Source organism: Thunnus maccoyii, chromosome 11, assembly GCF_910596095.1.
Source record: "Thunnus maccoyii chromosome 11, fThuMac1.1, whole genome shotgun sequence".
Lineage (NCBI taxonomy): Eukaryota > Metazoa > Chordata > Actinopteri > Scombriformes > Scombridae > Thunnus > Thunnus maccoyii.
The window spans coordinates 4,805,529-4,816,274 of record NC_056543.1 but is presented as its reverse complement, the minus strand read 5'-3'; the positions used below and the strand labels follow the sequence as shown (position 1 = coordinate 4,816,274).

The following is a 10,746-nucleotide window of genomic DNA, read 5'->3' as shown; positions in this document are numbered from 1 at the left end:
GATATGTTTTGATGGAGCCTTGCACAAACATTAAATCTAGCCGTTGGTAGGTGTTGGCACAGGCAGACACTCAGGCGGGCAAGCCTTGTGCTGTTGCACAAAGTGTTGACGCACTGCTCTTCATATTATGGCAACTGTAAACCTACCTTGAGAAACAGAAACATTATGAGAGGTGTTGTGGAGGAGGGGGGTGAAGGCTCTGATGTAACAGACTGCGTGGCTTCACACACACACACACGCGCCACAGGAACGCTACCTTGCCTAATACACAAACACGCACATGCTAATACGCAGTTATCTGTACTCACATACAAACAGCATTTAACAGACAGCGCTGCCAAAAAGGAATCAAGTAGGTATGTGAGGATCTGCATGCTGGCAGCCACTATGGATGCCATTGAGGCTGTTAATCATAGTTGTAATTACTGTTCTACAGCTCCAGCTTATGAGAGACGCTGAGTCCCGACAGACAACCGGAGAGAGAGAGAGAGAGAGATGTTTTATGTTTCAACCAGTATGGACGCAGACTGAAATGTGCGTGTTTTTCTTGTAGTACCCAGCTATTTCAGCCCCACCTTTATGTTTATGGAGGTATCAGCCCAAAGCACCTTTTGTCCAAAAAGGAAACTTCATATATAATCCCATTTTTCATCAAGAAAAAAAAGGGGGCTGCAACAACATGACGCAGAAAATAATTTTTTACAGTTACAAAATATTTAAGAAAACATTTTATTTTACATAAACTGTACAGATGACATTTATTTGACTAAATGATTCTTAGACAGGAACTAAAAATAACTCTTATTAAATAGAAAACTGGAACAAAAATAGAATTAAAAGATGAAAAATGAAGTGTTGCGTATTGTACAAAACAGAGAATGAAAATAGAGCTAAGAAATGAAATCATACAGTATATCGTACCCTGATACAGTGGTAGGCCTTTTGCAAATGATCAAAAAACAGTATTGTACACAATAACTCAATGGCCTTGCCATCTTAGTACAATAGCTAAAAATCTTGGCCTCTTTGGTTCCATTAATTAGGTAAAATACATTTGAAACAAAATTCAATTTACTTCTATAAAAATAACTTTTCAATGGCAGTTTTTTGTTTCACTAATCCCGCAACTTTTCAGTGCAAACATCACAACAATCATTCGCTTTGGAAAGGAAGCGAAAGATTACATTTCAAGTATTGATAAAGAGTCGAGGACTGAAGAGAGAAAGAGGGAGAGAGAGAGAGAGAGAGAGAGAGAGAGAAAAAAAAGAGAGAGAGAGAGAAAGAGAAAGATCGAAAGAGAATTCAGTCTAATAGAGCATGTCGAGTATGGGTATAGGTTACTATACATTGCATAGCTCATGTGGCACTTAATTAGCGATAGGACAGGACACTCAGTACCCCTTGGAAGGCATTTCTTTATACAAGTGCTATTCAGGGTGTGCATTTCAGTTTCTGCAAGTGCTGCACCGCACTGTGGCGACCCGCCGGGCCGAAACTAGAGTCTCCCGAGTCCGCAGGCCCACTTCTGCTGAGCCTTAGGGGGGGAAGAGGGAGGGGGTGGGGGTGGGGGCAGGAGGAAGCAGTTCTCTCTCTCTGTCACTCCCAGCGCACGAGTGAAGTGCACTTATGAGATCTATCTTCACCTGGTTGTCGTGGTAACGGGGCCTGCAGCACTCTTGACAGGCAGGGAGTTGAGGTCGAGGCCCGTAGTCAACAGCGAGAATGACGACAACGATAACAGCAGCTCTGTCGGAGGACTTTCTTTTGCCACTGCAGTGCCGAGTGTATAATCCTGCAAGGCATTAAGCGCTGCCGGTCTAATTCCACCAGAGAGGAGAGTCAGACTGTGTCTGTCGGCGTACTAGGGAAGTGCTGGTGTTCTGAATTGTATAAGCTGATGAATTGTCAGTGCTTTATAAAAACAAAAGTCTGTCATGTGCTTAAAGTACTTAAGAGGGTTGGAGGAGCGGGGTTGGGAGTGTGGGGGTGAAGCCAATAATATCATCGGCTGATCCTGTCACTTTCCTTAAGCGCTTTTTATCTTCATTCAAGAGGAGATTCGGGGCCATTATTTTTGACTAGAAATGGCAAACTAGAGCAAAGTATCATTTGGTGATAATCATTCCCTTCTCGTCCCAATCGCTGACCGGTTGTCCAGAATGGACAAAACTCGGACAGCGAGCATGTCACTCAGTCTGATAAATAAACACGCTCGCACAAACAAATGTGCAAACACACACATGCACACATGGACACAGCACTGATACTTGCGTTTGCTAGATTGTACCAGTGTGTGTGTTGCTTGCACATACAGTAGGTATAGATATATCGTATATGTGTACCGTACAATAACGTCCTGTTTGTACAAAAGGCCTTTCTGACTGTTTCAAGTTCATAGATAAAGTAAAGGTCAGTGTGGACTCAAGCACAGCCGCACTCCTCCACGATCATGTTGGGCACATCCCTCTTGACGATGTTGTACTCATCATCAAAGTAGAGCATGGACATAGTACTGAGCTTGGTGGGGATGCAGCAGGAGTTGACCGACCCCGGGCTCATCCCTCTCATGCGGTACTGGTTAACTACTGCTGTGTGGAAGGATGAAGCCGAGCCTGGCACACCTGCCATGTAGGCTGGGCAGCTGCCTTCACAGTAGTTGCCGTAATAGCCAGCCGGCGCAATGATCCAGTCGTTCCAGCCGATAAGGCGGAAGTCAATGTAAAACTGCTGCCGGCAGCACAGGCCCCCGCTGGTACCGTCGCACTCCAGCCCTCGCTTGCGAATGCGGTGCTTTCCGTCCACCTGCCGCGCGCGCACCACCAGGAAGGGCCGGTGGGACGGGTCGCCCGGGTCCACCAGCACCGGCGCCACACCTGCTGTCTCACAGCCCTCACAATGGACCTCCAGGTCCTGCCGCCGGCTCCCTTTCCCGAACACGGCCCGGATCGCCTCAGAGAGGGGGAAAGTATGCCAGCCGCTGCGTTTCAGATCCACCCGCTTCTCCACCAGGGCCCAGCGGCCTGTGCCCCCTCCACCACCACCTCCCGGGCCTCCCTCTGCACCGCCGGCAGCCCCGGCCTCCTGGTAGTGGATCTTGACCGTCACCTTCCTGCGGAGGCCCTTCTCAGGACCAGCTGGCAGCACACGGAAGTAGAGCCACAGGTTCGCCTGGGACACGAACAGGTTCTGGTTTCCCTCGTTGGAGATGAGGAAGTACAGACCGGACTTGGAGGATGTGTGCTCATCTGTTGGAGACACAGGAAAGACAGACGAATGGCGTTACCCAATCGATGTATATATAGAAAAACATGTCATATAGGTCATTTGAGTATGTAGCATGTTTCAAATATTAAAAAAAAGGTCCATTATTGATCTTGGAAATGGTAGTTTGACAAAAAGCTCTTTGCACAATGAAAGTTTCTTGCAACTTTCAGTCACATTTCATTGTCTTCTTCAGCAGACGGACTTCGCTCAGTTGTCATGGAGATGGTTCAGTTATTACATGCCTGAAGTATGATATATAACATCTGATGCCAGAGATCATCCTCGAGCAGCGACGGGGGGGTTACCACCTGACCACCTGTTATCATGTGACCAAATCCCATACTCACATTCACGTGATAACAGAACCATCACCATGACAACTGAGCAAACTGCATCGGCTGTTGAAGGCAACGAGATGTAGCTAAAAGCTCGTGCTAAGGTCTGATTTTTTTACATACAAAGTCAAAGGGATACAAACACATACATGTAGAGAAATATAATAACAGCAGCACCAACAACAACAGATTAGATGAGAAAGAAAAGAAAAAATAAGTGCTTTCCGTTGTAACAGTGCAGTATGTTAATGTTATTTTATTTATCTATTTTTTCTCCTTTCTTAACTCCAGCAAGAACCCACTCATACTTCAAAAATATTTTGAAACATTCAGTGTTTAATTGCTGTCTTTTTGTAGCTCTAAATATATATGCTTCCCCCATCAAAATGATGATGTTGAATCTGATTATTATCTCAAGAGAACGGCCTGAAGACTGCTTTCCTCACACACACACACATACACAGCATGTGCCCACAAACGGAAGCCTCCCAATAAGGGCGCAGCTCTCTGTCTTTAAAGAACTGTTTTCCCTTGTTTTCTCTGTGTACCCTCAATCACTGTGTCAGGTGACCTCTGTGGCTGCTCCTGATAGGCCAGCTGTGACAGGCCAGTTCTTGGATCAGGCCCCATTTGGCCTCATGTCCAGTTTTGCAGGTGACAGGGCCAAAAGAGAAAGAGAGAAAGAGGGAGGAGAACAGAGAGGAAGATGAAGGAAAAGGAGGAAGGATGCAAGTGGAAAAGGTGGGAGGGTGGTGTGGTGGACATGGCCAAGGCTCCCAGGGGGTTCATTGAGTTCGCTGTTAGTACCCCTCCATCCCCCCCCCCCCCCCACCCCACTGAACCCCACCCCTTCCCTCCTCCTTCCAGTACGAGCACCCTGAGAGTGACAGCACAAAGCCCCCTGTGAGGCACTGGGAGACAGCCGCGCTGCAGCCCGGCATTGAAACGCGTGGCTTTCCAGCAAAAAGCATGATGAGGCAAAAATAAAAGCCATTTACATGACACTGGCCACTTTCTAAAACAGCACAATGAAGAGATCCCGGGTGTCTGAAGGTGGCGATGGGCTCTCCCTGGCAGTATTTTTATTTTTTTTTCCTTTTTTTTCCTCTAAGCCTAATGATGTCTTCCAAATTACCCTGAGGTAACTTGAAAGGTTTCTATTTCAGGAGATTTGGTACAATGTGCTCAAGCAGAGCAGCGGCCTTTGAAAGCGGCTAAATTACTTTGTTTGCCGACTGATTAGTGTGTGTCAGTGTCAACAGGTGGCCACCAAAGACGGGGCCCCCCACCCCCCCCCCCCCACCCCCTCTTTAAGGCGCCTCACGCCTCTTCCTCCTGTAAAACCGCGGCTTTACATTCACACACGGACCTGTTCAGACCAGCTCTCCCCTCCGTGGCACTTCACACACACACACATTTACATCCATCAATGCTCACACAGCAATACATCAAATATCAGCCTTCTCAATACTGAAGCCTGTGGGTAAAGCATCAAGTACACAATGAGTACATATGGGAATCTTAAGTGAACAACATAAAGTAATCTGCTGAACAGCGGTTTTTGCCTGCGACTGCTGTAAAAGGGCCCTCGGGGCTACAAGTAACTAACCTCACCTCATTCAGCGCCGAGAGTTCTTACTTGCCTCGACAGCTCCGAGCTTTAAAAAAAAAAAGAAAAAAAAAAAGGGGGGGATCGTAGAGAGGACTGATACACAGATAGGAAGTAGAGCTGATTGTGAATATGAATGTTCCGCTGTGTTCGCACGGCTTGTTTACGACTCGGTTGACCGGTTACTATTCCAGATTTCCGTATTCTCCTTCAGGGTAGCCGGATCATGTGCAATGTTAAAGCCTTTTCCTGCAGAGAGCTCGGGGGGTATGACTCAGGCCGGGCAGTTTAACACATTGGGTAAATGTCACAGTAACACCAGTTAATCTATGATGGAATTGCAGGAATCATTTTCACAACAGAAATACAGTGAAAGGCCTCACAAGTAGAGCTGCAACTAATGGTTAATTTCATCAAATCGCTTGGTTTTATCCAACCGACATTCCAGAAGATATTTAGTCTACTATCATGTAAGATAAAGAAAATTCTCACAATGGAGAAGCTGGAACTATAAGGAATATCTGGCATTTCTGATTAATCGGTCACTTCCGATTGATAGCTTTGTATGAACTTCACAGCAATGAACAGTAATCAGCACAAGAAGAAGTGATAAGGGTTTGATAACTGATGTGTAAAACTATGACTAAATGTATGAAAGATTTGCAGCCGCTGCACTAATCAGTGCAAACAGATTGCAAAAGTATTTGTCTATGTTTCAAAACCAGGTTTGCAAAGACCTTCGGAGTTGCAAACAGAAGAATGTCAGTAGATACAATGATAAAAAGAATATGAATACATATTTCAGTAAAAAGTATGAGATCGTGTCATATGAGTTTGTTCAAATTCACATTTTTCTGACTTCTCGTCCATGTCGGCATAAATTTTTTAAGTCCTAGATGATGATGATCATGTGATGTGACCTAAAGCTGTCTATTGACCTCATCTGTAAACTACGGTTTTAATAAGTAAAAAAAAGCATTTTGAAGGGTGAAATAAATCTTCAACACTCTGCCCAGCTGCTACCTGGACACATTAATCATTCAGAGAGCAGAGCACTAAGCCTCGCTCCATATAGTTTATACAGTATGTGCTTTTCATGGTGCATACAAGTTTGATGCTATAGCTTCTTTAGTATTCAGAGCATATACCAACATGCCGAATGACATATTTCCACTGAGGTCCTTTTGAGTAACAAATTGTTCTTTTCATCCAGTGTTACAATTTGAAGCTGGCCCCGACACGCCTCGCCTGACCCCGGAGAGTAAAAAAAAGTTGCTCGAAAGTATCAGCAGCGAGGGACACCTGGGTGGGCTTGTGTGGATAAAGAGCTGCTTCAGCGTGTCCTCACCTGCGCCACCAAGTCAGGGAAGAGGCCATGGAAGCAAAGACAGGCAGGCAGGCAGGCAGGCAGGCAGGCAGACAGGCAGGCAAGCAGGCTGGCAGGAAGGCAGCTCCAGAGCTCATTACTCAAAGCCACTGTCGACAAGACCACACGCTGTGGGAAGGATAAGGGTGCGGCACGGAGCGCTTCGTGGCTCTGAGATGAGCAGAGGCATGTGCGCGAGTATAGCAGCCGTAACCCTCAGGCCTGCAGTCTCAGCACTCCAGGAATTCCACATAGGGTGAAGGAGGAGGTGAGGGAGGGAGGGAGATGGAGAGGATGGAGGGGTTGAGGTGCTGGACTTTTTGGCCAGAGGTTAAAGCCGCTGCAGCTCTACATTCTCTGTTGTTGTTAAAGCTTTACTACAGGCGCATTTTTAATAACGTCGCATGAATCATTTATCGGATCACAAGCTATACAGAGACAGCCAGGCCCATTGAGGACTGAAACACACACTTGTGAGTGAATGTGGAAAATGTCTGGACGGGATCCAGGAGCGCCATGACTGACAGCTCCTCATGAAAGACTTGTGTCCTGAAGTAAACCTGCCAACCTGATCCTCCGGAGGAACGGGACCGGAGTTAATGACCTCCCATAATGAAGTCTTAATTCTGTGTCTTGGACCACTCGCCGCGGGTTCACTGGGTCCGAACAGCTATAGCGAGCAATCAAGAAGCGCCAATCTAAACTTCTCCATCAACCCCCTCTCTCTCTCTCCTCCTCCTCACCCCCTCCTCCCCTCTTTCGATGCCTGTGTTCCTCGCTCCGCTCCCGTGGATACGGGACACCGAATCCCTCAGCGGAGGACCCACGGGACCATGTCAGGGGAGATTGGCATCATCTCCCTCACCTGCCCGGGGCCGCTTGGCAGACCTCTTACCTCTGCACCGCAACCGGAGATAAGAAGCCAGCTCACAAGCACACAGTTAACCCTGTGTGGAGGGGAAGGCAAACTGACCCCAAAACTCCACACACACACACACACACACACACACACACACACCAGGGACATAAACACCTATCCACATCCTTTTTCTGGCTCACTGTTGGCTAAACATATGCCAACCTCAGCCCCCCAACCCGCCTTGTCCTAAACTGTGACAACAACAATTCAGGCTCCCTCATGCTTGGGGGACAAGCTCCCCTGGCTTCAGAGCTTTCTGGAGACCTTGCCTCTGAGCCATGCCCCGGCTGGCAGCATCCGATCTGGGGGTCGTGAGCCAGCTGGCCAGGAGGCAGACAGGGTCTAGGGAGCAGGGACCCAAGCCAGCTCCATGGTACAATGCCACACAAAGGCTCAAAGGTGTGAGGAAGAATAGAAGCAAAAAAAAAAAAAAAACAGAAGTAGAAGAAGAAGAAGAAGCAAAGGAGCCCAGCGAACCTTTAGAATGACAAAAGCATTCTTTACAACACTGCAATATGGGCACACACACACACACACACACAATATCACCCCCCCACCACCACCCCTCCAGCACCATACCCCTCCACCCACACTCCCCCCAATCCAAGCCTGCACGGACTCAAATGTCTCATGCATTATTCTGAGCAATTTCTTTTGTTTTCTCCGCTTTTTTTTTTTCTCTCTTGGTAATGTTGACATGTCGGGTTCAGCAGGAACACATAGTGCTCTTATAATAATTGCCTGGCTTTTGTTGCCTTGTCATGAGGGTGCTCAGATCATTCCCATTGGAAGGCAGAAGCTAGCAGCCCATTCGGGGCTAATTGTACCATCAGGACCAATAGGAAAAGGCAGAATCATGTGTGCGTGTGTTTAAAACACCCTATTTCAGTGTCTTTAATTGTATGTTTTCTTTTTGTTAAACTAACAGTTTGTGTCAAAGATGTGGTTCTCACAGTGCTAACTGACAATTATTGGATTCTGTCAAGCGCAGATGATTTTAGGTGTGTGTGTGTATGTGTGTGGAGGGGAGGGGGTGTGTGTGTGTGTGTGTGAGAGAGAAGGAGAGAGAGAGGAAATGGTGTTCTCTTTGGACTTCTGAGAATTAGTTAGATACACATTCTTAGAGGAAGGGATAAATGGCCAATTGAGGGACTTTGTTCGTATTTAAAAGAGGGCTTTATACATTGGAGTATTGAGTGTGAGCACAGCTTTAGTGATAAATTGGATTCAGAGGTTCTTTTTGTCCCCTAGACAACACACGGGGGTAATTTAAGGACTCTTTCTTTAGTTTCATTTCTTTTTGATTTTCACTGGGAGTAAAACAGGGGGGATTTAACACAAACCCTCTGGCTTCAGGCTGGAGTGAAATGTGATGTAATAAGATGATGAAAATGATGACACTGAATCCAATGACTTTATCTTTTTTTTTAAATAAATAAAAAAAACTGTTGTGTCTGTTCTATTTTATCCCTGCTTGTTAGTCACATCAACAGGATAAGCTTTAAAAAAAAAATAGACATTTCATACATGAGTGAGATTATCGACCGGTTACACGAAGTCAAAAGGTGGATGAGTTCATTCAGGGGTCGATTTAGATGCGTGCAATGAATTATTGATTATTACCTGATTCGGCGAAGCTGATAATCTCTGAGGTCTCTGCTTGAACCTCGTTGTTGAAGGCAGCCTGTCCGTCAAAGTTGGGGATCTCCACCCGGCCGTCCTCTCGCACTTTCCCGGCGTGCAGCCTCCTCAGCGCTGTCACCATCGCAGCCTTCGGGATGGGATGAGTGATGTTGGGTCTGTCTCTCATCTGCAGCCGGTTCAGTATGTGCCTCTTCACCGCCTCTAAGAAGTCTATGTTCACCCTCTCCGACTGATCCGGCGCCCTGAGGCCGCAGGACGCGCACGACTCCTGGGGCGAACTCTGAGTCTCTGTGCCGGTCACTGAGCTGCAGCGCACGGAGAGAACGCACGCAACTAAACAGGACAACGCCACGCTGTATAAGCTCATTTTTTCTAAATTTAAGATTACAGTCCGAACACTACGGAAGAGAAGACTGAATATATTAAACACACACACTGAGGTTAATGCTACTTTTCATTTACAAATTTGCGAGTTCCGGGAGAACATCCAATTTGGCTCCAAAAGTGAGACGCCTCAAGATATCCAAAGAAATCTTTGTATTCCCCAAACATACAATAGTGCTGCTGCAATTGTGAGGCTAATTAACTCCAGTCATTATGCATTCAGCTTGTTATCCAGCAACGCGTCTCTTCTCTGCACAAAATAAAAGTTCATCTCTCTTCTTGATTGCGAGACGCGCTCGAGGGGGTTTGATGGTTGACGCGCTTCTTCTGTCATACCACGTTCACTTCAGACGTGTAATCTACCCAAAACAAACGAGGACAAAAACACACACTGCCTCGCCCATTAGTCTAAGAAAAAAAGCCCAATCGGTGTCCAAATGCGTTCAGTCCACTCTTTTCCATTCAAAACATGCAGAAAAAACTCCACTTCTTCTACACAGCTGCAGTCCCAAAGGAAGAGTAAACAGCGCTCGGTTATCTCCGGGGGTCTTTTGTGTATGCGCCTGGGTACCGTGTCCGGTGCGCGCGGCTGTAGATGGCCAGCTCCGGTGCGTCCTGCAAGATGCTGCTCACTGAGACCCTTTTCTCCCTTTGCATTCACGACAACAGGGGCTCCCGCACACCCAAAGTTTTTATACAGGAGTCGAAACCACGTGGGGATTTCCACCAACTGGCGCAAGGGATTAGTGGAGTACTACATCTTCAGAACCACGACTCCACTATAGCTGATGGAACAGGGTTTTTTTTATTATGATAACACCCTGGGTACCCGCAGGTTGCATCATTTTTTCCTCCCCTAAAGCTTGCGTTATTCGGTTTATACTGTGAAACGTCACTCGTTCAATATTGATTTCTCACGACTTGGAAGTTTACTGTGGATACTGAGTGCAGGTCAGGCTGTTAAAGGTGGTTTGTGCCGCTGTGATTCATGTTTAAAGTTAATAACTTCCAGTCAGATATTAAAGATCACATTTATATTCCCATATTAGTTATTATCTAGATTATTAAAACCCATACCGGACCCTTTCAGTGTCGTTCATTCAAATTATGATTTAAATTATAAAGAGAATATTTCGAATGAAGTCTATAAACATATAATATGAATTAAAAATATATATAAATAGAGCGTTTAAAAAAATCTGCATGAACTCATAAAGAAAAGCTG

At 46.2% G+C, this 10,746-nt stretch overlaps 1 protein-coding gene across 1 annotated transcript; it reads right to left on the bottom strand.

The window, feature by feature from the left end:
* Nucleotides 1-715: 715 nt before the first annotated feature.
* Nucleotides 716-10,421, bottom strand: inhbb (inhibin subunit beta B). The gene is made up of 2 exons (XM_042425376.1): nucleotides 9,117-10,421; nucleotides 716-3,245 (listed from the first exon to the last, which is right to left on the bottom strand). The coding sequence occupies exons 1-2, from the start codon at nucleotides 9,502-9,504 to the stop codon at nucleotides 2,422-2,424; spliced, it is 1,212 nt and encodes a 403-aa protein (XP_042281310.1). The 5' UTR covers nucleotides 9,505-10,421; the 3' UTR covers nucleotides 716-2,421.
* Nucleotides 10,422-10,746: the final 325 nt, after the last annotated feature.

Excerpts from the sequence above, each read along its gene's own strand:
- inhbb (XM_042425376.1), bottom strand. The coding sequence starts at position 9,504 with ATGAGCTTATACAGCGTGGCGTTGTCCTGTTTAGTTGCGTGCGTTCTC. Across the intron at positions 3,246-9,116 it reads TATCAGCTTCGCCGAATCAG|ATGAGCACACATCCTCCAAG; the intron begins GTAATAATCAAT and ends TGTCTCCAACAG.